The following is a 27,928-nucleotide window of genomic DNA, read 5'->3' as shown; positions in this document are numbered from 1 at the left end:
AACCCTGTCATCACAAATTATCAAAGCCACTACACCACCAGCCCCATTATAATTGCAGGAGAGATAATCTAATTTTTATCGACGAAATATGGTGAATTTGTCATCTTTCCAACTGTTTTTTCAACTAACATCCAACCAACTGATGAAACAATATTGTTAAATGTTTACATCGGAACAGTTGTATTTCTGATCTGTAATGTTAACGTGGATCTGGATGCTTACCAATTGGTAGAGAATGACTGACCAACAAGCTGTTTCAAATCAACATCTTACATATAAACAAAGCCAAATTTTATTTCAAGACGATAACATGATAGTTTAAATACTTATATATTTTAATAATATTTTCACTTTCATTTCTCTGTTAGAAATGGTCACAAATTGGAGCATTAATGGTGGACGGTCTAGCAGCAATTTGTATCATGTTTCAAAAGATGGGGCAGAATATGCTGAGCGGAATATCAATGGAACAATGGGTAACCTGCTGAACTCTTACAATCAAAATAAAGGTATTTTAAATATTTTGAGATTTATTTTGTCATGCCCTTCTATATATCCCTACAAGACCCATTGAACTTGTTTGGGAAATGACACATAGTGATAGGAACACAGTGATCTATAATTCTATATGATATATATTTATATAAATATAATGCATAACTGCATTATCTTGAAACAATGGACTATTTATGAGAATTATTTCATCTTGAAGTGTCGTTGCATTGTGTACCCTTAAATTTACTCCTATTCTCTCTTTTTTACAGGATACATGGATGAACCTATCAGAAAAAGGCTGGCTGGTTCAGATGCTCAGGATATTGCACACAAAAATATCCATGGATCCATGTCAAACATCCTTCAGGGGCAAAGTAAGCTCTATCATATAGGAGTAATAATTTTTCCTTGCAAAGTGGTCAGTTAATTCTTGCCTTCAATTTTGTTCTTGCTGATAATTGATATAAAGCATTTATTTCAAGCCACAAGGATGTTTATAGGATCGTTTTACAGATAAAAACTGTCGTATCCCTTCAGAATAATAATAATTTTCAGATGAAAGATCAATTAAGTCAATGTCTCAACCTGCACCTGGAGTACCCAGGTTAAAGACATCAGACGCATTAGATATACAAAATAAAAGTTTAAATGGCTCAATGTCGGGAATATTAAACGTCTCTCAAGGCGGTGGCAAAGGTAATTTTACAACTTCAAACACTACCAATTATTAATGTTTATTTTGTACACTCCGTTTTCGTTTAAGATAACATTTGCATTCCTTACTGATCTGAAATATAACAGCACTCAATATTGTAGGATTTTCCTTGAAAATTTGTTCGTGTAAGTTATATTATAAGCTGAAACGATATTTTATTGCAGTGCCAGGATCACAGCTGAATCCTCACCAAGTGAGAGCAAAATTTGCAGATGCACAGAATAATGTCCAGTATGGAAATAACGGAACAATTGGTGCCCTAGTTCTTAACCCAGGATCTACAAATGTTTGTGATGAAAAGGGGAAATGTAAGTTACTCTATTTTAAACCTGTTATTTTTCAAGTTTTCTTATAAATTCCAAGCATTTTAGTAAATTTTCGCAAGCCTGTTCAGAGTTCACATACAGTTAGTACAGTGGAATGCTGAATATTCTACAAGCATAATGCAGCATATTATCACAACATAATAAAGCATGCATGTTTAAATTTCATAGTATGCAGTTGACAAACGGCCCAATTCACATCATAGTAAGATTACATAACGTCAATGCATGTTAGAGGAAAACGTCATTTGGCATGTAACCAATGTTAACATGCACCACCACTTCAACTTGATTTATATTGACAAGATGAGGATAAGCAGAGAAGAGCTGCAGATGCTAAGAGTGCTCCACCAGTAGAGCGGGTCAGAACAGATGATGCTGCCCGGATAGCTAAACTTGGTAAAACTGGAACATTTGGTATCCTCAATGGAAACTCGATTACACCTAATGATGCTAAATGCAAACAATGTAAGACTCAGGATGATTTTGGTGTTAATATTAATGTTCAAATATCGTAACACAATGAGTAATTTAAAATAGACACACAGAAATAGCTTGCAGATATTCAACATGCCGATTTTTCTCTTAAATAATATCTTTTCTTACAGCATTGTAAGTGAATCATCTTTTCCACCAGTCAGCAAGTCAGTAAAGCAAGGATTTCTAGCATCACAGCAACAACCCAAACCCCGTACACGTAACCAAGCAGCTAACAATAACATGAACCATGGGAATATCGGGAAATTGGGAGTTTTGCTCCAGGGCAAGCCACTGTCTATCAACACAGAGCGGAATAAATGTAGGTAGTTTTTAAAATCCTGTTAAATAAAAGTAAGAATCATGCAATTATCATGCATACTGACTGTTGAAAATCATTAAACGATTTATTCTAGTTGTTAGACTGACTGTAAGTTCGTGTTAGTAGTTTCTCTGTCCTCTCTAACGATAATGTTATTGTAGATAATGAAGGAGTGACACGTGCGCTGAAAGCAGAAGTCGCGCAGCCTGCACCACGAGTGCGTCCAGAGGCTGCAGAAATCGCAAATCAGCACAAAGGCTTCATCAAAAACCTTATTGTTGATGTTTCTAATAAACCCAAACAAGGTTAGTATAGTAGATACTGAATATGTTCCATATGGTGTTTATGTTGAGCAACTTTTTTCTGTGTTTACGGAATGTGGTGAAATTATCTCAATTTCGTGGGGCGTCTTATCCGTGAGCTATATAATGAAATTAAGATTAAATGCAGTACCGCCAGACTGTTTTCTTACAATGTCATGATGTCTGACAACTGATCGGGAAAATTTTCAGTAAGAAAAAGTGCAAGTGTAGATCAACTTAATTATAATCGGATGAAAAAGAAAGAAAAAGAAGGTCAAAAGAAAATGCAGCCATCAGATTCCAAACCATTGTGGAAGAACAGCAAATACGAGAGGACAGAAAGCCGATTAAAACAATGGATGGTAAGTTACTAAGTGTAGCTACTGAGTTACTAAGTGTTCTTTTTTTTGTTTCACTGCCACATTATTGCCACATTATTTTACTGATGCTGTACTGATTTATTACTTTTTCGGCCATTAAAAATCTTTTTTGCCGGATCAAAAAGTTTCTAATTTTACCAACAACATCTGGCCATCCTCTTCATTCGTCGTAAAGAAAAGATAAATGGTTAATGGTCACTAACGACTACATATCAGTCGTTTATTTAATGTGTTAAAAATGAATGGTTCCGATTATATAATTATGATGGATCCCTATTTTTTCTGTTCAGATGGTGGACCTATTTTGGGTAGAATCTAATAAAAATGAGTCGTATCAGTTCAGTGTCCATGTTGGTGTGTCTATTTTCATTTCCTAAATTACTTACTGCTTTGAATGATGAACGAGATATGAGAGGACAGAATTTTCAATAAAATAAATATTATACACATAGTTAAAACTTATTATGTTATTAAGATAACATTAGTTATAAAATGCTATCAATTAGATACATTACAAATTACTTGAAAGATAGACAACCAAAATTTAACACGCTTGCAAAGTGTAAACTAAATAACAAATACTCAGATAAAATAACAGAACCCAAATTGAGTTACTTACAGAAATCCAGGATAAATTTAACCACAAAAAATTCCATTATTACACGCTTTATCAATCATTATTAACAAAAACTGCAATGATAAAAGATACAGCAAGCTATAAAGTAATGCAGTATGGAAATTTTTATTTAAACCTGGCCACTAGTTTCTGTTATAGAGTGTCCTGGGTTGACCTCACCTCGATTCCAAATTTTAGACACAAACTTTCTGAACCCATCGATCCTAAAATAATAAACCACCGGATTCATCACACTGTTCAAACTTACAAAAATCTTGTTAGCAATAAGACACACATAGAAGTTCAACCACATGTGGTTATTCCCGAAGATATGTGTGAAATACCTCACTCGGATATCCGCTACAGTTGTGTGCTCCTCTGCTGGGTTATTGATGACATCCATCAGAACATACATCATAACCAGCATGAAGGGAACATTGCACAGGAGGTATAGTAATGTGACTATAACTACAGTTACTGCTGCCTCTCTCTGTTTCTTAGCTTTCCCGCCAATCCTTGTAGCTGCTTGACTGGACCGACGGAGGTTTATGAGAGATAAAACGAAGGAGATGGTGACCACGTTAAAAACTGTTGAAGCAACAGAGTTGTAGAGCGACATCGCTACAATGGCTCCAATCTGGTTACTGATGCTGACAGGGGCAGAGTCATTCTGCATTGAGTAAGAGTTAAAGGTACAGTCAATAAAGTTTGGGTTATAGAAGATATAGATGGTATTGGTGGCAACTGCGACAATCCACAGAAGGAGGAACACCACAACCGTTACCACTGGTATAATGAACGCAAAGTTAGGTTTGAAAACACGGTTTGCGTTTTTGAGGAGCAACAACCGGGAGCCACTGAGAAGGGCCAGTAATACCACAGAGTTTTGTGAGAGGACCCACCAGCCTATAAAGGAGGAGACACAGATGGTATGACTGGAGGCCAACATGCCTTGTCTATCATTAGAGAAGACTGCATCTATTGCAGGAAACAGGGCGAGGCAGACGAATATGTCGTTAATTGTTATCGACATGTAGAGCTTTTTGAAGAATTCGCTGTTTTTATTCCTGGTTTTAAGACGCTTGAAGTAGGTGAAGGAAGCAATGTTGAAGATCGTACCTAGGATTGCTGTTATGGTGAGGATGGTTCCCACAGCCCACTCTAGGCTGGTGTGTGTGTAAAGTGACATTCTATTCCTGAAATTCAAGTGTCAGATTAGATGTATAACTGATCTATGGACTATGATAAGTAAAGCTTACAATTTCAATTTTCAAGAAGTCAAAAATATGAACTTCAAGACTAACCGCTAAATGCTTTTCTACCTATACTATGAAAAGAAATGGAAATTGTTCTGACTGTAAATACAGATAGCACTCGAAAGTTAGCATTGTGCCCTCATGTCCCCGTTATTGTCAAATCAGTTTCTTAATAATACATATTAAACACATATTAGGGATGAGGGGACTAAAATTGGCTAGCCAATTATCATGATTATAATTAACAGACTAGTGGCTCATGTTCCTGACTGATATCTTCAATTAACCAAGTATTTGTTATTATTATGGTAAATAGAGTTGTATAATGAACTATGTCCTGATTCAACGGTGAGATTTAATATTCTATGCATAATGCAAGTCTATGAATTGAATTGATCCCATAACGTACTAACTATTGTAATGCAAACGGCCCAACAAAACAAATCTAGACGTTTCGAGCATATAAAATTCATGTATTATATACTTAGGCTTGATATTCATAATTTAAATCAAATCAAGTCGGACGAACACCTGCACAGTGGCATTTAAATTATTTAAGTGCTAATAAATTAATGCGGAAAATTGTGGTCAGTCTGAATAATATTCAACGATGACGAACCACTCGTCCCTTATTCATGAAAGGTCTTTTTTGATCGCCTTAGCCACCTCAATGATCAAATTACTTAAATTTTAATTCACAAGTACAGTGTGTTACGAACAACAGAATAAACAGTGTCCTCATTAAAGATGGTTCGTCGCCGAGATTCTATATTCCGTGCTGAATCCCCTTAATTGTACAGGGTGGGCCAAAAGTCAGTACCCATACGTTGGCCTTTATAGCTCAGTCACTGAGTGCCCAATTTAAATATTTCTTTCTGGTATGACTTAGTACCACCACTGGTTCGAGGAATTTGTCAACTCGAAAAATATTCGCGTTCATTTTTTTCAAATGAAGGTTCATTTTTGCATTTATTTGATAGTTTGGATAGTAGGATCAAGCTAAACGTTATTGAATTGTGTTTGGCCATTCGAATTACGTTTGTCCTGAAAGAATTAGAACTGTAGCTTCTCAGATGACCGAGATATGAAGCATAACGAGTTAATTCATTACGTGTGATCAGGTGATTGGTTTACCTAATCACGTGATAAGGTGACCCCGTTAACTACCCCGTTAAACATTATGGGGACTGTTAAGGGTGCCCAATTAAGGTGTCGTGTCACGGTGTCACATAATCACCCAGTCAATTTTGTTAACGAGATACAGAAAATGCTTGATTACTTCGTCATTTCTAATCCGTTTTGCCTCATGTTTTCAGATCATATGCAACATTTGATAATCTACCGTCTCTGAAAAAATTAGGCGTTCAGCATGTTCAGAGAAAACAATATAGGTGTTTTAATATTGAATGGGCGTGGTCTAAAATATTCGAATTTTCAAATTTTGACGACGGAATCCTCGAACCAGTAAGTACAGTATGCCATCTGCAAAGCAACAGCTCTCAAATATAAAACACGGCGGAGCTATTAAGGCCAACGTATGGGTACTGACTTTTGGCCCACCCTGTATTTATGTCTTCACACAATAGCCTAACAGAAAACTAACCAAGGAAATCGAAAGGATTCTTGCACAACTTGGACGCACCTGATATCTTAGATCATGCTTTGTTCGACCTGTTTTAAGTCAATGAAACATGATGGAACGGTCACGCCCAATAATGGATGGTGGAGTGACGACCATGGCTATACGAACAAACAATCTCTAAATTTATAATGTTATTGACGGTTACTTCTTCTATGATTAAACTGTTATAAATTATAAGGTACAAAGTTGCAAATGACATAGAGTGAGCAGTATTTATAGCGAAATGAATGTTTTGAAAAGCTTTATTCACTCCAAATCGTACAGTTCCTTCAATGTGTGAATAATTTAATTCTGAAAATCGTGACCAGTCTAAACTGTGCTCAACAATTGTGACAGACTGAAGATAAGGCCGTAGTGATTCCTTCTGACCGTGCCAACTTGAAATTCACTCAATTCGCTAATATAAAACGTACTTATATAAAAGAGTTATTTATAAATTATAACATATTTTAAAGTTTATTCGTCATAATTTGCAGCTAAGGTCAATAATCATCATTACCGTATTTGTCTTTAGTCCTAATCAGCTACACCTGCCTTCGCTTGCTCTACCTTGATTATTTACCCGGGGCTGGTTTGAATTATCATTATACTACAGCAACTAGGGCCCTGGAGCAGCTCGTATAAGGTATTTATTGGTGTAATATGTAGTAGTAGTAGTTTACATACGGACAACTTTATAATCACGTGGACTTGATTTGGTGCGCTAATTGCGGTTGAATAATTATTACTTGGTACCGTTATTTTACCTGCGCAAATTACAAATTTACAAACTGTTGTTGCTCATAATGTCGCAAAATTGAGCAAGACGAGAGGTTATTATCGGTGATTGGTGCACTGTCATTAAGAATAATATGAACATTTAAATTGTTCTGCTTTACAGCTGTTTCTCCCCTCAATGGTCTAATGAATAATAATCGGTGGCAAGAGGTATGGCCAACCTCGTCAATTGCAGACTACGATAGTTCTAACAAATCTATAATTAAGCGAACGCTGATTGAACATGGCACAAGATTGGCAAACTGTAATTGTGAGCCCACAATATAATACCTGGACACGTCTTACAATCACGTCTCCTCTAGAAGTTAACAAACTTCATATCAGGACACGTGGAAAGCACGTGATCAGGTCATGTGAATAATTTAAGAGTTCGTTATTAGAGTAGAGCGCTGTTTAACATACAATCGATACGTCATTATCTGTTGAGTTGGCAGTCTGTGAAAGGTATTTACTGACATGTATACCAGACAGAGCAGACTGAGCAGACTGGTAGTTGTTACATGGGTTATCAGTGTTGGTTGCTCCTTTTTAACAATCTATAAATTATTGAGAAGCAAGAGTAGATTTCAAGATTACAGCTCATGCCTCTTAGTGTTCTCATTTAGATATTTGGAGGGTCTGTGACAAACAAGATCAGATTGACCTCTACTGATAAAAACTGGGGGAAAAAACAGAGAAAAAATCACCTTACGTCTGAGATAACGTAGACCTGTATAGTAATACCATAGCAATAAAGAGAGGGGTTAAGTAAACTATGTACGTGAGAACTGACAGTTAGAGGAATGAGGACGCTAAACTGTAAATCTAGGTGCGTCCCACTTCGCTTTGTAACGTCATTAAATATGTCGGAAAACAGCAGAGCTAGTCACCAGATGTTTACATATATATGTACTTCCAGTCATGTAACCGTCTGCCGTCTAGTACCTACATCCTAGACAGAGTGGTTCTTCTCATCATATAATTCATAAATCTCATAATATTATGTTATATTTATGATTATTTATATTATAATAAACAATTAAAACTCCAAAATTATGCCAAACTAGTAGTTTCGCATGATGACAAGCTTAGTAAAGCTATCTTTATAATTGAATGTCAAAGTTAGAGTTCTCTACAAAACAGTAAGTTTCACCTGTGTCGTATAATTATAATATATAATAATATATTCCCTACCTTTCCCTGGCCCTCCTTTTTGTAATGTGTTACTATTCAGTTGCAGAGTAAACAATGATACTGTTGTACTAGATACTAAGGACGTTTAATCTGAATGGTGGAAAACTATTTGAAATTTTTGAAGCAAGATGGTACAACTTCTAAGTTTCTATAATTCATAGGATTTTTCAGCAGAATTTACGTCCACGATATAATATACACGTGCACAAAACGCATGAACAACCACGTATCATTACCATACTCCAAAGTCCGTAGTATAAAATACTACTCGACACTGTCAACTGTAAAATTATTTTCAGGCACAGTATGTAATCCTAACAAAAGAAAGTGAGCGCCAGCTCCTAAAAATTTATTTAATAGGATAATGTTGGATACCAAACACTCGACGCACAACAATATTCTTGTAAAATAAGTGTGAATTGAGAATGGTCTGCTGCTCATGCTGGCACCAGTCGACACTTGGCTCTGACAAAGTATCTGTTGAGTTTAACAAATCTTCAGACTGAAACAATTTTTCACTCTGACGTTTATATGCTTTCTTTCTAGAAACCACTGTAGATTACCCTAATTACTGAGTTACATACTGTGTTCTCAGTGGTGCTGGATATAATAGATATTACTGGCTGAAACGGGCTCCTGCAATGATATTAGCTTCTGAAGTTAGAACGTACTATAATGACAAACAGGTTTAAGGTGAACTCTGTTCGAGGTATCATATCGGGAGCAGTTTTTGGACTTTGGTCGATCCTCGTTTATGGTAGATGGCAATATGAATAATACATCCTGCGATTTTCATATCTATTAATCAGTGAAAATAATCGATTATTTGCAGCAAAAGTGCACACAAGGCATACGAATTTTAACCAAACGGCTCCAATTCATCATTAGAATCTATGATATACGGTGTTCCACAAGGGAGCATATTAGGCCCCCTGCTCTTTGTCATATATATCAATGACTTACCAGGAATCCGTAACCTAGCTAAATTTATATTATACGCAGACGACGCAAACATTATTATCACCGGATCAAATGTACAAGACATTATATCCAAAGTAAACCGCCTCACTGACGTGTTGATAAAATGGGTTAACTCGAACGGCCTAGCTCTTAATCTGAAGAAGACTTGCTATATGGTATTTTCAAAAAGACGGGTAGATCTATCGTCTCTACAAGTAAGTATCGACAACTCTCCTATAGAACGCAAAACGGAGGCCAGGTTTTTAGGAGTTATCGTCGACGACAAACTAAAATGGGCCAGCCACATCCGAGCCGTCAAAACAAAAATGTCACGGTTTATAGGTATTATGTTCAAAATAAAACGCAAATTACCAATCAAAGCACGCTTACAGATCTTCCAAAGTTTTGTACAATCTCACTTAAATTTCTGTTCACTAGTTTGGGGCTTTGCTGCAAAATCCCATATTGAATCACTGTTCACTAAACAAAAGCAGGGAATACGAGCAGTTATGCCGGGCTACGTGAATTACTATTACAAGGACGGTAAGCTTCCGGATCATACTAAAACTACGTTTAAAGAGTACGAAATATTATCTGTACACGGGGTCATCATAAAAAACGCTCTGACTCTGATGCACAAGATAACTTACATGCCCGGCCTTCTGCCGTCGTCGATAAAAGACTTATTTCCTCCCGATATACCAAAGTATGGCACGTCTTATGACGACAATATCGACTGGCTAACAACGTTCTCTCAACCAGATCTACGCGCTAGTGTTCTGTATAAAGGTCCTATATTAGCTATTACCGAGCACAACATTAGTCGCATAACTTGCCCATCTAGCATTTTCTCAATAAGCATATATAAGAAATCAGCGAAGCGTGTAATGATAGAACTACAAAGCTCAGGAAACGATGAAGAATGGCCACCTTTTCTGTTACATAATTTACCCGGGCTACGTAAATCAACAAGATCAGGCACACAACAAATCAACTACCGAGAATAAACTAAGGAATAAATAAAACCAGACGGTTAGCACACTAGTCACTATCAACCATATGCCACTTTTTTCACTGCCCATTCACTGTCATATTAATAGCATCATATAGATAGCGCTAGCAGGTGCTGATAAGACATGGGCTCAGTTATTCTTTTTTGTTTTAACCTCAAGTAGCTTATAAAACAGTGCGTGTGATCATCTGTCGTATCAAATCAAATTATTTGTCACTATATGTTAATAAATCATGATATACAAGTTTTAATTTTTAAAGTTTCTGTTTTTTGTTTTTAATGAATAGACGTAATCAACATTTTCAATTTTCATATTCACGCATATTAAATAAAATTATATTGTTATGTATTATATTATTTTGTAAACATTGGCCGGGTCGGGTATAAAAAACCGGTCCCCAAACAAACGAAAGGTCACAGGGACAAAACCACGAGTTATACAGAGGTTACATCATCTATTTCGAGTCGAAGTGTCGCATGAACATGCATCTTACAAAATGTTTCTGGATCTCAGCTAGTCAAGTGGTAGACATTTTAGAGAGTTCTGGTCCCACATGTTAAATAACTAGCTGTCTATATCGGGCTAATAAGCTTTTAACAGCAGTTTGACAGCAGTGCCCCTTTTGTCTTTAGTAAGGAAATGACAGGAATACAAATTATGAAGAAAAAAAACGTCTGGTTCATCGATCAACCTACCTCAACATTAGCAAAAATAAATAACATTAAAATTGGCAACCTATTTATAACTTTTGGTCTGTAATCGAGTAACTATCTATGACAGGACAAAATAGTGTTGAGTGAAACCGTATGCAAATCTTGCACCATAAGGTGGTCACTGATAAAAATTCCTCTAATCAATGAATGTTACAAACTTACAAAGAATAATAATAACTGACCGGTTATCAACATTTACTCTGATATTATAAAGTTCAAAAAGAATCTTAATCGTTAAGCTTCGATTAGCGAGAAAAATTACTCAGCCCTGCTTTCAATATATGTATAACTGATTTGTTATCTTTCTCTAGCTGATCATATGAGTAATGAAGTTTAAATATTTATGTTCATAAGATGAGATAGTGACCACCTGATGTTTGGTCGGCAAAAGTTAGGGGATATTGGTAAACGCGCCAACAGAATAATTGGGGCAAATATATATTTACTGTAAGAATAAGGTCTCCTTGATCCTTTGATCCGATATTTTGCTATTTCATGGCGGAAGAATTTCATACTTTAGCTGTCATTTGAACTCTTGACCTGCTTCACTTTGTTTTTATCAATCTTTTAATATTAAAGTAACCGTTATCAATGCAAATGTAAAAATTGCAATAGTGGCAAATTTAGCAAATTTTAAGCTTCTCATTCACTGACGAGTGAGTCTTATCTCAACTATAAACAACAGCTTACAATAACTGATCAAACAGGGCACAAAACCATGAACATAATACTCCACTTCTCAACGAGCAATAATATTCTCGAATATCACTAAAAAAGCACCGTTTCTACAGCAAAATATTACAGACAAGCGTGCTATATTCAGCGTGCTACATTGTCAATCCTCTAAAGTCTAACTATACCACGGTGCACTAAATGGTGCCATAGTAGAATTGTAGGGGTGGTCGCACCAAGTGAGCGCTTTTTTGCACCTGCCATTGTAAACGTAAGATTTTACTCCTTCCAAAGAAAGTCGAACTTTTCCAAGAATATGATGCTAATATGACAAGGTAAATGGCGCGACAATGGCCCGGGCTGAAAGCTAACTAACTTATATTGTCAAGTAAAGTCACCTGAATCGGTTAAATTTAAGGAGTCCCAATTTTGAAAGGTGAGCAATTTGATTTGCCCATCTGATGCCAGAAACGTGATACCTAAAACGGTAAACGTGATGTTTCGTTTGAAAAATGTGGACATGTGCGATTGTGCGTGACACAGATGATGACGTAATCATCTTATTATAGGATCTCTATTGTTTAAAATCACATCTGCTTCCCTCTGTTAAATCAAATAGTCTTCATCTAAAAATTACGTATAATAATAGCAACATTGAAGTTAACTTTTTAGTTTTCACAACCACTAACAAACTAATCTCCACAGGACGCCACCTATGGAGCAGGATCCCGTCCTGGTACCCCGGCTTCAAGGCCTGGTTCTGCAGGTGGAAAGAAACCTGCACCAGCAGCACAAACTAAACCTGCTGGTGGTGCTCTAAAGAAATCAGCTTCAGATGTGAGTAGTATATTTAATTATTGGGTAGCTAAGGATTATTAACACCTAATTATCAGGCTAATTACCACTGTGTAGATTTGTATCTTACGAAAGAGAAATGATGACAGCTGTTAAAGAATGTCGGTTTAAAATATTATCTACTTTAACTTAGAACAGCGGTGATATGGGAAGTTATTCCGGCCTTTAAGGGGAACAATAATATAACAATATCATTACTTTCAGTCATGTTTAAAGAGGAACTTTGTAGCAGAGAATGCGAAGAAGGCCAGAGCAGCTCCAATCAGAGTGGATCCTATGAAGCTGCACGACCGAAAAGTAGCTAAGAAAAAAGAGAATGTGAGGAAATCTTACCAGCGCGGGACCGTCCCGGATTAGTAAGTTATTTATAATTACTATTATTATTATTTGGTTTTAATTTGTGACCCGATCTGTCAGTCGCCGTGTATTTTGTCGACTGTTCGCGGAACAAAAGGTATGAAAGTAATCTGGCGAAGCTCGTATCATAAATGAGTTTCAAAGAAATGTATGGTAAAACTGATATATTATACTCTAAATCTCGGTTATAAATTTGGTGAAATTTCAAATTATTCCCCAAAAAATGAAGACGTAGGTACTCACTCTAAGAATTGGGAGAATTTTTCTTCGATTGAGATATCCACGTGACCCGTGATCAGACACGTGACCCGTGATCAGACACGTGACCCGTGATCTGACACGTGTGATTTATATTTGCCACCGCACGTGAGTATTTTTTATTGAGCTATACAAATATTAAGCTCTCGGAGCAGACTCGGACCAACCTGACCCAAGGATCAAAATAAATGCTTTATGATAGTTATATGTGAAGGTCGATGAAATGTATTAAATCAGACGATAGGCACAATGCAGGAATTATGCTGTTTAATTGCTACTGACTCAAGTTCAATGACTCCCATGGAATACAAGGCTGATCTATTGTTTTCATTATATGAAAATTCTGCTGATTACGTAAGATGTGAACAACCCCTATACTATAGTATTAGTATGCTGAACTTTTACTACAGCCTAATGGGAAAAGTGAATGAAGTAATTACAGAACGAGAAGACGGATTTATTTTGAGTTTACACTTTCAGGGCCCTGTTGATTATATGACATTAGAGTGGTATCAAATGATACCAAAATGATAATGTCGAAAAAAATTAAAAGCTGAAAGTTGTCGACGTCTTGTAAAATGTTAATTTATATAAAGATTCTAGCAGTGGGATATTACGTCTTCAGACATCCGAATTCTGTGAACAGTGTCACTTTAAAGGGCATGATCATTATTCTAATTTCATCATTCGATTACAGAATATCAAACAGGTCATAATTCAATTTTCTAAATATGCACATTACCAGCCTGAAACGTGGGGTTTTAAAACATTTGTGTACAGACGCTGCCTATTTTTTAAATAGGACCGGCACGGGTGACCGGTGCTTAGGTAATAGGTATTGTCAACTGTGCAATAAGTTTTTACTTTACATCATGGGGTTTGGTATGCACATTGTACCTTAGAAATTAGAACGTATATTTCTAGGAGCTCTTAATGCTTACGTGATTGCTAATCACGTGATTTCTACGCTTTTTTATACACAATACACACATTATGATGACGTTATGTATGATTTTTCTACATTAATTATATTTCAAGAATAAAGACCTCGTTCATAATCTATCACGGTGCAAATCGTTGTTTGACTCCTTGTGCCAAGGCCTCTGTCTTAGTTCCACCCCTCAGGGCCATGTTTACATACCTACATTCCGGTCTATTGAATTACTAACATGTTACATGGCCAAGTCAATGCAAATTATGAGTACTTTAACATACAGGCTGAACAGCATTCGATCATAGATATATCTGTTATTTTCAATGTCTGACCCCAACTTGTATTCTGGTTACGAAACGTTGAGAAAATCAATCAAATCAATAACACTGAGATTTAAAACTTTTTTCAAATGCGGTAATAGTAAATGTTGCAAAATATCGTTCCATTTATAAGATAATTAAGACGAACAAGACTTCAAAATAGAGTTTCCCTGTTTTTACGACCTATAATTTGGGAACCAGATACACATAAAAACTTCATATTAGTGCAGTGCTCATTAGCTATTAAATTAACATGTAGATGTAAGGAATACTTCAGAGCTCATTATAATATGAGTTGTGGAGTTATATTTTTACTTTTGTTCAACTCTTTAGCTTTTCGCTAAACCTCTAATTAACTGGACAAATAAGTTTTAAAAGGAGAAGCTAGTCCCTCTATCACGTGTTAAGTCACGTGGAATATGGCTGAAAATGGCATGTTGGTCTGAACGTGTGATTCTTCACGGAACCAGTGGCTTAGCGGATAATTTTACGTTTATGATGAATAATGAGAATATGAAGGTTATCTACTACTAAATAGTAAATACTAGCTGTCTACTTTTCAGTCTCATGGTGACAGTAATTATATTATTCAAGAGATAATATTATTTATCTGCAGTTATATTATAGTCATATATGCCACAATAGTGTGACATTGTAGAGACACAACCTATTTTACGTTAGTCAGGAAAATGAGATGGAAATGAAGCGTGATGGATATTAAACATGAGTCTGTATTTCATCATAACATATTATGATGTGGCTACAAGAAACCTCACTAAACTTATTGCAAATAATGAATAGCTTTTCCCTGAAAGTTCCATTAAAATAATTTATTTCCACTTACCTTTTTTTAATGATATTCTTGATATTTGTCCATAAACTCTTTATAAACTGATTTTAAAGTGCATAATTCTATTATTTCCATACTAAGTCTCGCTTAGTCGCTTGAATTACTTTAATGTACATCTTCTTTGGGTATATTTGTAATTTCAAAGCGCGTAATAAATGTTAGAATTTATTTACTTATTTTTTGTAGCATTAGAGAAGCTTCTGGTCAGTTCACAAATAACTACTACCTGAAAATTTGGATTTGAAAGACGTTTTGTTTCCGTTAATATTATACACTGGTTGGCTATAATATTATATTTTATAACCGGATAATTTTGTGCTTCATAAACTGAAATCACAAATTATCAATTAATTAACCAAATAATCTTCAGTTTAAAGGAGCGAGTATCGCAGTGGAAGGAAGAAGAAATAGAAAGAATAGCTAATCTCCCTGACCCCACTGTGCCTGATGGTCATGTGGTTATGGATCCCAAGGAGAAGGACGAAACTCTCGCTGTTCTCACTAAAAGTAAGATTGCTGAAATGTAATGTGATTATACAGTACCCACAAGATTACGATCGTAATTTGATAATTGGCGGATGATTATTCCTCCCTCATTATACGTGTGTATGTAAGAACTGTTATCTCATTTCGGATTTCCTGAATCTAGAGTTTGAGTCTTTGACATCTTAGCCGAGTCTATCTTGTATCCGAGTCAATGCAAACTTAATTATTTTGAAGGATCATGTGCCCTACTATGAAGGTCACAACAATTTCATCCCTCTAATAACTCTAATCTGTCCTCTTGTTTAGGTCGAGAGAAGCTGTTGCTACAATTACAGAACATGCCCCTGAGGAACGACACACTCCGCCGTCACAACACACGCAACCAACTGGAATCTAAAATCGGCGAAATTGACGATGCTATCAAGATATTTTCCCGACCCAGAGTCTTCATTAAACAAGAATGAAAGATTTTTGTTGTTTGGGACAGTTCCAGTTTTCAGAAAGAATTAAAAATATTAAATTATTACTGAAGTCGTTAATCTCATCTGAATTTATTATGACATGTTAGTTATTCCGGAAGTTCAGGATCATGAGACACTTTCTATCGGGATCACTCCTTTTTTTAACTTTGCGAAGAGGGAAAAGTCATTTGCTGAACCTTAATGGTGTGTTTGTTGTTAACTGTGAAGTTTGATCGCAGTTTAGTGCATATTATGTACAACATAACTGCCACCATTATTGTGTACAATGTATTGGTATACACGTGTTTATTGTAGAAAAGCTGATGCATTTTTACAAATGCCCGTTGAGAGTACCGCAAGATGAAATCTTTGATAGAAGTTAGAACATCTGAATTTTGATGTTGCACATCTTTCTGACGCAGTCGAAATATTAAATTTGATATGACATTTTTGGACAACAGAAGATATTTGTATAGAATGCACATTGTCAAATTTTGTTTTACTTTTAGCAAAATCATTAACTTTGTGTTTCAAATGAAATCAAATGATATCAGTAGAAAAGCCATGTGGTTACAGATGGGAATCAATAACAACAACTGTCTGGTTCATGAGTACACAATATTATTAAAGTGAGAAGACGAAAATTCAATTAGGTAATTAGATTTTTTTCTTCCTCGAATGCAATCAATGATAATTCGGATGGATTTAAAATGGTTATATAGTCTCTTTGTTGTTGGTACGAAGTCCATTGGTAGAATTGATCAAATGATGTTCGGATTATTTGTTTTTTTTTTGTTTTGGTTTAGAGAGCTGCACGCCGCATATTTCCAGGTTCATTATAATATATAATGAGGACTTCTAGGCAATGAGCTTGGTTGTGGGACACACTCAACTAGGGAAGTTGAGAGGCCTCAAATCAAATCTCATTAAAGAGATATCAACAGAGTGTGAGCCACTGCCTGACTAACCTGTGATCATAGTTTGCCAGGCTAGCTGCTCTATGAGTGTGGCAAAAAGTGTCTTCTGAGTTGATGAGATTCAGAGTATCCTTTGTCCGTGATGCTGGTAACAAACTCTTGTTGTGATGTAGTCACGTGTTAAAGATGCCACATGTGGCAAAATAATGGATAACAAAGATGTGGATAAATAATTATCTTTGCACTGTTGTACCGAGTGAACGGACAAAGTACTGCTCAGTACCGTAATTATATAACTATTAGCTTGAAAACATGTCTCAACAAGAGGGTCTCAATGTCATGAGGGTCTAGAAATGGGTCGATTGTAAAGTGTGAGCTACAAATTAGCAGCTGTGAAAAACAAAGAGATGGTTAAATAATTAACTTTGCAGATAAACCGTACTGTTGTTCCGTGTGATCGGTCAGCTGACCGTGGAGTTACTATGACAACAACAAATTAAAGCTAAGTTACCATGACAGCTAGCTGTAGCAGATAACAGTAAATATTAATGTGACAGTGAAACTGGTCAGCCAGGTGGTCAAGAGAGAGGGATGAAAAGTGGGACAGTTCCCGCTCATCTCTGTGTGAGACTTGGTGCAGCCAGGAAGTAAACAATTCACTTCATCTTAAGGCCAGAGGGGTCAAAAAAATTGACCAAAATATTATTTTCTAAATCAATTCAATTTTTGATGACAAAAACATTGCTGCTATTCACATATTTGTAGCTGCTTAACTTTTTTTAATAATTGAGGTTAACCAACTTTCACAAAATTGACTATACAACATTGAGGTTAATAAAATTGAGGTTAATATTTTATTGCACTCCATGATGTTTTGTTATTTCGGTCAGCAAATTTAAACTCTAAATTTTAGGTTTATAATTGTCAGAAAAAGTGATATCCAAACGTGATTAAATGAGGTTAACCTCTTGTTTTAGATATAGCGAGAATAGATCAAATGATAGAATTATTATTTTCGTCGTAAGTTTACGGTATAAACATTTCTATATAGATGACGTGTTAATCGACTTTCTTTTATCTTGGTAAATGAGAAAAAATGAGGTTAACCATCATATTTTGGTACCGTAAGAATATACATACGATTCTTGCTTTTGTAATATACCATAATATCGCAGTTAGGTATCTATTGGGATCACAATTTGCCTACAACTATAATCACGTAACAAAGGTGATTCGAACTGACTATATTTAAATAGAAGATTGTACTCGTAAATGGCTAAAAAATGAGGTTAACCTCTCATTTTTTGGATATCTGACCAGTTAATTACATGTTAACCTCAAAAACTTAATCGTTTCACGGTGCAAATGTTTTACTATTAATATAATAACATGTTGATAAACTAATCCCAGTGTTATATGGTCTATAGTGAGGTTAACAATCAAATTGTTACTAATTTCAATCAGTTACTGTTTACAGGAAATCTTGGTTAACCTCATTTTTTACAATGCGATGACACCAACTACTGAAATTGGCTAAAATCATTCAGGGAATGGCCAGGTCTTATCAAGCAAACGTCATTAAGGGTATACAAAGTCCTAACTAACGAACTGTGACACATTCCAGTAAATATTCAAAATTTTGAAAACACTAAAATGTATTTATCTCAAAACACACTTTTGTGGTTTTCAATTCCTTAGTTGAGAAAACCAGCCACCCCCTGATATTGAGATTTGGTACAGTGGTTCCTTGGACAACTATCTAGATATCTGATGCAGCGATTTTTTAAATTTGACTCAGTTTTCGAATTATGAGGTTAACCAATTAAATTTTTCGAATTTTTGACCTGGTTAACCTCATAATTCGAGAACCGAGTCAAATAAAAAAATCGCTGCATCAGAAGTGAGGAAAATTGTCCAAGGAACCACCGTACCAAACCTCAAGATCAGGGAGTGGCCGGTTTTCTCAACTAAGGAATCGAAAGGACAAAAAAGTTACAGCCGTTTAAAGTTCCAGTTTAACATGTAATTACAGGTAAACCTCAAAATTTAGGGCGCGATATCTCAGAAGCGCAAGGTCAGATTTTGATCTGGTTTTTTTCTTTTTGTTCGTCTCCAGTAGCTATTATCAAATATGCAAAAACTACAAAAGTGCCATTTACCCCCCCCCCTCTGGCCTTAACAGATATAGCCAGATATTTTAATTCAAACGACGTAACTAATTAAAAACCGAACCCTCTGGCCTCTTCTTAAATGTATTATTAAATTATCGATAGTGAATGCTGGAGGTAGAGGGATTTTGATTGACGATGTCAATCCTTCACAGCTCGTGGCGGCCCATATATACCATATTGAATATGGGCGATGAGTGATCACAATCACCATGAATGACAGTTAAGGAAAGAATTTCCCAAAGGTTGAACGCTGAAAAATGTTGAGATGATGACCCAATTTTGAATTTAAACCATTTCAGCTACGACCACAACTACGTGAAATTGCTGAGTGCCAGGTTTGTAGAGAAAGTCACCTCAGAGCTAACACACATGGAAACTGGAGAGGAATGGAGACCCAGAAAGGGGGTACCCTGGCTGTGTCAACCTATCATTTGCTTACGTTGAGGGGGAGAGTTTACTGATGGCCCTCAATGATATCGCTCTCTCCTCAGGTTAACTTCTTTGTTTTGCTTGTTAACATTGTTATCAGGTAGTGAGATCTTGGAAATATCCACCAGTACATATCCCCCTTCGTTCTAAAAGTGCTGATCTGTGTTTCTATTATAATTACACTGATGTGTAACTGTTACTATGATCTAACTATTCCCCCAGGTTCAGCTTGTACCTCTGCTTCTCTAGAACCAAGCTACGTGTTAACTGTTAAGAGCACTGGGAGCTCATGATGACATAGTGCACTCCTTTATCAGATAATAAACGGAATAAATGGTCGACAATTATTTAATGTAATTTGAGGGAATATTCGGTCAATATTTATCAATAATAGATAAAACACTGTTTCCTGTGTTGAATAAACAGCTCCCAAGGCATTACATTTACGTTACTTGAAGTGTAACTACCGTACAAACTTAATGAGACGCATTGGAAAACTCTGATATAAGCCGCAATAAAGTAATTTTAATCCTTGAAGGCCTCATAGAAAAATTTATTTCATTAGTTTCGAGAAGACCTGGAACGCGTGGATGGTTCTGAACTCCATGCTGTGAAAATAATGTCCAAGAGAGTAAGCTGAAATTAAAGATGCACCTCAAAGATCTGCGTGGCTGACTCCTCTAGATGAGGGGGGGGGGGGGGGGGGGGGGTACTTAACCGGGTACAGTTTGTTGACTCCTCACTTATCTTGGCAGACATGTTAGCTACAACTACTCTACTATTGGTGGCCGGACTGGTCCTGGGTGACGTTGGACACAACCAGATCCTGGATTTCCCTGGACCCGCTAACATAGATAACTTCATCAGCTACAACCCTGATTTACCCGCTCTTACTGGACGGGCAGTGTGTGCCTGGCAGCAGAAGAGTTTCTCTGATAACAAGAGGTATTGGTTCAGCTACACTGTACCGGGGAATGACAACGAGATTATCCTAGGTGAAGGGGAGACAGGACTCTACGGATTAACCGACATGGACATTGCGAAATTGGGTACTCTCCAGTGGTGTAACATTGCCTGTTGGTGCCCCCGCCGAAAAGCGCCCCCCCCTGTTGGCGCCCCCTCCCCTTTTGGTGCACCTCCCTAAAATTTAACAAATTAGGTGATTTTAGAGGATACGCCGTTAAAATCTCTAAAAAAGTGTGTATCTAGAGCAAAACGCGCAGTTTTGCTAGTACTTTAGTTAAGTTTTTCGAAATTGTCCCACATTCAAACGACGATTTGGCCCCCCCCCCCCCCCCCCCCGCACAGCGGGGCCCTTCTAACGGCGCGAAAACAATCTTGTAATCAACTTTGAATTTCCGTTTGGTTGCTATGGCAATAAAGAGGCTCAATAAAGCCCGCCTTTACTCATTAAAGCATTAACTTACCCGAATTGATGTGAATGACAATTACAGACAAGCTGAATGGTTGTCGTGAGCCTTAATTCAATACAGAAATGGTTCGTCTGCAATTAAAAATGTAACTGAAAACAGATCAATCATGCAGTCATCTTAGCTGTTTGACCTGTGCGCGGAGCTAAGTTTCGAGCTAAGTTTTAACCTCAACTAACACCATTAACCCTCAACTAACACCATTAATTGATTATAAGAGAAGTTGGATGTTGTACACAGGCGTCATTTAAGAACGATTTTGAATTATAAATACCCGGGGGTTATTTCGAACGCCAATCTGTATAAACGCTGCAAGAGTGAACCACTATCTATATCGGCTAGAGTGGAGAAAAGTCGATAGAGAATGCTTGGTCGTGTGCTGAGAGGTCCAGATAATGGTCCTCCGTCCTGCCTATACCTCCTTGGTGTTTGCTGTTAATAGTTTGTAGATGCCAGGGAGAGTTGAACGACCTCAGTCAAACCTGTTCTCGTTGATAAAGCGCGACCTAAGTTGCCGGAATTTATTTCTTAAAAATATACGGTATATAACAATATGATTTAAATTATCTTAAAGGAATATTGCTTTTGACAGAGCAATTTGGCGCAGAATGCAAGTTTAATAATTCTGTTTCTTTAAAGAAAGATTAGATAGCAGCGTTGAGTTTACACTATCTGTTATTTAGAACTTTAATATATATAATTGATTATAATAATAGCATAGTTTACTTTCCATCGTCTCAATGAATTAACCTTGTTTCCAGGATATGAAGAACGGATTATTTATATTGCTCATGCTGGTGATTGTGTCGACTTTACATGCCAGGCCAACGGAATCGAGAGCTGACATGGACGATTCTGAATTCGATAAGAATGAGCCTTCACAAAGTATTGAACCTGCACAGCAAAAAGAGGGAGAAGAGTTTGTTACAGAACAACATTGGGAGAGTGAGCACCACTCACACAGCGAACATCATAGCTCTTCTTCCTCCGCTAGTCCTCCGTCAATCTCAGGAAACTATTCACAATCAAGTTATGATTATTCGAAACCTCAGAATAGCGAGCATTCAAGTTCTAGCTCAAGTTCTAGCTCATCTTCCACTAAAAGTTCTCCATCGTTTTCAAGAAACGAACAAAATAGAAGTTCGCAGACAAGTTCTGACTTCTCGAAATCTGAACGCGATGAGGAACAAACCGCCACCCCCTCAAGCTCATCATCAAGTTACTCATCGACTTCGGAAAATGAACGATCAAGTTCTAACTTTTCTAAATCTGCGAACACTGAGCAATCAACTTCTGACTACTCAAAATCTGCAAACAGAGAGCCCCAAACTGTCGACCACTCTAGCTCATCTTCCAGTTCAAGTTCCTCATCGACTTCGGAAAATGAACGATCAAGTTCTGAATTTCCAACATCTCCTAGCGTTGAGCGATCGAGTTCTAACTTTTCTAAATCTGCAAACACTGAGCAATCAACTTCTGACTACTCAAAATCTGCAAACAGAGAGCCCCAAACTGTCGACCACTCTAGCTCATCTTCCAGTTCAAGTTCCTCATCGACTTCGGAAAATGAACGATCAAGTTCTAACTTTTCTAAATCTGCGAACACTGAGCAATCAACTTCTGACTACTCAAAATCTGCAAACAGAGAGCCCCAAACTGTCGACCACTCTAGCTCATCTTCCAGTTCAAGTTCCTCTTCGTCTCCTGTGACCGCAGACTCGCAATCGAGCTCTGAATTTCCAACATCTCCTAGCATTGAGCGATCAAGTTCTGGCTTTTCGAAATCTGTACAAAATGTCAACCATACTATTACTAGTGACAACTTTAGCTCATTTCCCATAACGAGTTCACCATCTTCCACTGAAATAGAGCAATCAGAGGAACATGAACAAGAACATAGTGGAGATTCAAACAAGCTCAGAGCTGATGAATCAGAGGACCACCAAGAGTCGAATGAACACGGAAATGATGAATCAGAGGACCACCAAGAGTCGAATGAACACGGAGCTAATGAATCAGAGGACCAAGATTCGAATGAACACGGAGCTGATGAATCAGAGGACCACCAAGAGTCGAATGAACACGGAGCTGATGAATCAGAGGACCATCAGGAGTCAAATGAACACGGAAATGATGAATCACATGAACATTTGTGGGAGTCATATGGACAAGAAAATTATGAATCCGAGGGAAGTTCAGAAGAGTGGAACGTAGAATCTTCCACTGAAATAGAGCAATTAGAGGAACAAGAACATAGTGGAGAGTCAAACATTCGCGGCGCTGATGAATCAGAGGACCACCAAGATGTCAACCATACTAATGGCAACTCTAGCTCATCTCCCATTACGAGTTCACCATCTTCCACTGAAATAGAGCAATCAGGGGAACAAGAACAAGAACATAGTGGAGATTCAAACAAGCTCAGAGCTGATGAATCAGAGGACCACCAAGAGTCGAATGAACACGGAAATGATGAATCAGAGGACCACCAAGAGTCGAATGAACACGGAGCTAATGAATCAGAGGACCAAGATTCGAATGAACACGGAGCTGATGAATCAGAGGACCACCAAGAGTCGAATGAACACGGAGCTGATGAATCAGAGGACCATCAGGAGTCAAATGAACACGGAAATGATGAATCACATGAACATTTGTGGGAGTCAAATGGACAAGAAAATTATGAATCCGAGGGAAGTTCAGAAGAGTGGAACGTAGAATCTTCCACTGAAATAGAGCAATTAGAGGAACAAGAACATAGTGGAGAGTCAAACATTCGCGGCGCTGATGAATCAGAGGACCACCAAGATGTCAACCATACTAATGGCAACTCTAGCTCATCTCCCATTACGAGTTCACCATCTTCCACTGAAATAGAGCAATCAGAGGAACAAGAACTTAGTGGAGAGTCAAACATTCGCGGCGCTGATGAATCAGAGGACCACCAAGAGTCGAATGAACACGGAGCTGATGAATCAGAAGACCACCATGAGTTAAATGATTACGGAGCTGATGAATCAGAGAACCAACAGGAGTCAAATGAACACGGAGCTGATGAATCAGAGGACCAACAGGATTCAAATGATTACGGAAATGATGAATCAGAGGACTACCAAGAATCGAATGAACACGGAGCTGATGAATCAGAAGACCACCATGAGTTAAATGATTACAGAGCTGGTGAATCAGAGAACCAACAGGAGTCAAATGATTACGGAAATGATGAATCAGAGAAAAATCCGGCAGATTGGAACTATCTATAAACATAGATAAAGATATTGAATGACGCGAAAATAGTATCTTAGCGAAAATAGTATAAAGCATTTATATGATATATTAAAGTCACTATTGTGACGGTACATTAGAACTAGACAGAAACACAATGTGAAGGGCCTGAACGAAACCCCTCGGTTTCAGTTCCTTGTTTAACAGTCATACTGCGGGATTTCAATATGTCTTTTAATCGAATTATCTGTGATTTTCATAATTAATTAACAATGATATTTGTCACATTTTAATCTTTTTTTTTGTTTCTATCGAAATTTACGAATTTGATGCTTAGAAATTAATATGTAACAAAATTTTATTGCAGTGTTAAAGATTATACATTATCAACTTTAAACATCGAACAATGTATCATATATTGTCAAACAAACATTCTCATTCAATATGAAATGAAATGAAATAATTTGCTTGTATACCGCCCATATGGTTAGCAACTGACACAAGTGCCAGGTACTAACCATGTCAGAGCGGTGCTAAAGGGTGAGGTGAAAATATCCAGCAACAAACAACTAAATCATCTCAAAAACGAATCTATTTAGGAAAAATTAAAACTTTAAATATATCATATAGTAATCATAGGAAGATTTATTGATATATACCACACTACGATTAACAATAAACCACCAGAAAACACTTCAAAAGTAACATAATATACTTATAGGAATCATAGGAAGGTTTATTAATATAATTATACACTTTGCACTAAAAAATAAAGATACACCCTCAAACAAATCATAAGAACAAAGAAAAAAAAACAGCACTAATCACATACGGCCATATAAATAATGTTTAAGGCTACCTTTGAAACTGTCTATAATGTTGCGTAGTGATCGTATCTCCCAGGGAAGTGAGTTCCATGTAGTTGGTGCGTAGTTGGTGAATCGACGTTGATCAATCTTACTATTTGTAGTTTTAGGAGTCTTTAGTCTGTAACAATCTCCTTCTACTTTTGATCTTGTACTAGCTATTATCAATGGGTTTTCAATCACTACAAGATTCTGTATGTAGGCCGGTGCAATCCCATGCACAGCTTAATAAGTTAACTGGCAGACTTTAAAGAAAATCCTTTGGTCAAGAGGAAGGATATGTGCTCTCTTGTAGTAGGGAAATAGGTCTTCTGATCGGTCTTTGATATTGTAGATGAACCTTGAGGCAAAATATCGTTCCATTTGGAAGATAATTAAGACGAACAAGACTTCAAAATAGAGTTTCCCTGTTTTTACGGCCTATAATTTGGGAAGCGGATACATATAAAAACTTCATATTAACTGCAGTGCTCATTAGCTATTAGATTAATATAATGTAGATGTAAGGAATACTTTAGAGCTCATTATAATATGAGTTGTGGAGTTATATTTTTACTTTTGTTCAACTCTTTAACTTTTCGCTAAACCTCTAATTAACTGAACAAATAAGTTTAAAACTTTAAAAGGAGAAGCTAGTCCCTCTATCACGTGTTAAGTCACGTGGAATATGGCTGAAAATGGTATGTTGGCCTGAACGTGTGATTCTTCACGGACCTAATGGCTCAGCGGATAATTTTGAGTTTGTGATGACTAATGAGAATATGAAGGTTATCTACTACTAAATAGTAAATACTAGCTGTCTACTTTTCAGTCTCATGGTGACAGTAATTATATTATTCAAGAGATAATATTATTTATCTGCAGTTATATTATAGTCATATATGCCACAATAGTGTGACATTGTAGAGACACAACCTATTTTACGTTAGTCAGGAAAATGAGATGGAAATGAAGCGTGATGGATATTAAACATGAGTCTGTATTTCATCATAACATATTATGATGTGGCTACAAGAAACCTCACTAAACTGATTGCAAATAATGAACATAGCATTTCCCTGAAAGTTCCATTAAAATAATTTATTTCCGCTTACTTTTTGATGATATTCTTGATATTTGTCCATAAACTCTAAACTGATTTTAAAGTGCATAATTTTATTATTTCCATACTAAGTCTCGCTTAGTCACTTGGATTACTTTAATGCACATCTTCTTTGGGTATATTTGTAATGTCAAAGCCTGTAATAAATGTTAGAATTTATTTATTTATTTTTTGTAGCATCAGAGAAGCTTCTGGTCAGTTCACAAATAACTACTACCTGAAAATTTGGATTTGAAAGACGTTTTGTTTCCGTTAATATTATACACTGGTTGCAGTTGGTTATAATATTATATTTGGATAATTTTGTGGTTCATAAACTGAAATCACAAATCAATTAATTAACCAAATAATCTTCAGTTTAAAGGAGCGAGTATCGCAGTGGAAGGAAGAAGAAATAGAAAGAATAGCTAATCTCCCTGACCCCACTGTGCCTGATGGTCATGTGGTTATGGATCCCAAGGAGAAGGACGAAACTCTCGCTGTTCTCACTAAAAGTAAGATTGCTGAAATGTAATGTGATTATACAGTACCCACAAGATTACGATCGTAATTTGATAATTGGCGGATGATTACTCCTTCCTCATTATACCTGTGTTTGTAAGGTATCCTTGTTATCTCATTTCCTGAATCTAGAGTTTGAGTCTTTTACATCTCAGCCGAGTCTATCTTGTAGCCGAGTCAATGCAAACTTAATTATTTTGAAGGATGTGCCCTATGAAGGTCCCTCTAATAACTCTAATCTGTCCTCTTGTTTAGGTCGAGAGAAGCTGTTGCTACAATTACAGAACATGCCCCTGAGGAACGACACACTCCGCCGTCACAACACGCGCAACCAACTGGAATCTAAAATCGGCGAAATTGACGATGCTATCAAGATATTTTCCCGACCCAGAGTCTTCATTAAACAAGAATGAACGATTTTTGTTGTTTGGAACAGTTCCAGTTTTTCAGAAAGAATTGAAAATATTAAATTATTACTGAAGTCGTTAATCTCATCTGAATTTATTATGACATGTTGGTTATTCCGGAAGTTCAGGATCATGAGACACTTTCTATCGGGATCATTCCTTTTTTTAACTTTGCGATGAGCGAAAAGTCATTCGCTGAACCTTAATGGTGTGTTTGTTGGTTTCTGTGAAGTTTGAATAGTTTAGTGCATATTATGTACAACATAACTGCCACCATTATTGTGTACAATGTATTGGTATACACGTGTTTATTGTAGAAAAGCTGATACATTTTTACAAATGCCCGTTGAGAGTACCGCAAGATGAAATCTTTGATAGAAGTTAGAACATCTGAATTTTGATGTTGCACATCTTTCTGACGCAGTCGAAATATTAAATTTGATATGACATTTTTGGACAACAGAAGATATTTGTGTAGAATGCACATTGTCAAATTTTGTTTTACTTTTAGCAAAATCATTAA

General features: G+C 36.6%; 3 protein-coding genes across 13 annotated transcripts in view; all 3 read left to right on the top strand.

Annotated features, from left to right (window-relative positions):
• Positions 1-372: 372 nt before the first annotated feature.
• Positions 373-27,928, top strand: LOC134820588 (enkurin domain-containing protein 1-like). Of its 3 annotated transcripts, none has more exons than XM_063831063.1 (12): positions 373-509; positions 765-869; positions 1,051-1,191; positions 1,375-1,518; positions 1,840-2,001; positions 2,171-2,332; positions 2,494-2,637; positions 2,845-2,996; positions 12,542-12,673; positions 12,896-13,047; positions 15,781-15,917; positions 27,254-27,928. In XM_063831063.1, the coding sequence occupies exons 1-12, from the start codon at positions 473-475 to the stop codon at positions 27,409-27,411; spliced, it is 1,626 nt and encodes a 541-aa protein (XP_063687133.1). In that variant the 5' UTR covers positions 373-472; the 3' UTR covers positions 27,412-27,928. The 3 variants fall into 3 exon arrangements, with proteins under 3 accessions (XP_063687133.1, XP_063687132.1, XP_063687134.1); XM_063831062.1 differs by lacking the exon at positions 27,254-27,928 and adding an exon at positions 16,203-16,878; XM_063831064.1 differs by lacking the exons at positions 1,840-2,001; positions 2,171-2,332; positions 27,254-27,928 and adding an exon at positions 16,203-16,878 and having other exon boundaries at positions 387-509.
• LOC134820998 (uncharacterized protein DDB_G0290685-like) lies at positions 22,150-24,567 on the top strand. Its single transcript, XM_063831663.1, has one exon. It carries the CDS (start codon positions 22,150-22,152, stop codon positions 24,565-24,567), a length of 2,418 nt encoding a protein of 805 aa, XP_063687733.1.
• The window catches only part of LOC134820586 (uncharacterized), a 100,933-nt gene continuing 97,991 nt past the window's right edge, over positions 24,987-27,928 (top strand). For all 9 annotated transcript variants that reach the window (XM_063831060.1, XM_063831057.1, XM_063831055.1 and 6 more), the window contains exon 1: positions 24,987-24,996. The gene's annotated coding sequence lies outside the window, so the exon portion shown is untranslated. The remainder of the gene's footprint in view (positions 24,997-27,928) is intronic.

Source organism: Bolinopsis microptera, chromosome 9, assembly GCF_026151205.1.
Source record: "Bolinopsis microptera isolate Bmic1 chromosome 9, MBARI_Bmic_1.0, whole genome shotgun sequence".
In the NCBI taxonomy this organism is placed as follows: domain Eukaryota; kingdom Metazoa; phylum Ctenophora; class Tentaculata; order Lobata; family Bolinopsidae; genus Bolinopsis; species Bolinopsis microptera.
The sequence above is the reverse complement of the archived record's forward strand: the minus strand, read 5'-3'. Positions and strand labels throughout refer to the sequence as shown.

Coding starts and splice junctions, on each gene's coding strand:
- LOC134820998 (XM_063831663.1), top strand. CDS start 22,150: ATGGACGATTCTGAATTCGATAAGAATGAGCCTTCACAAAGTATTGAA.
- LOC134820588 (XM_063831063.1), top strand. CDS start 473: ATGGGTAACCTGCTGAACTCTTACAATCAAAATAAAG. Junction 510..764: donor CTCTTACAATCAAAATAAAG/GTATTTTAAATA, acceptor TCTTTTTTACAG/GATACATGGATGAACCTATC. Junction 2,333..2,493: donor CAACACAGAGCGGAATAAAT/GTAGGTAGTTTT, acceptor ATGTTATTGTAG/ATAATGAAGGAGTGACACGT.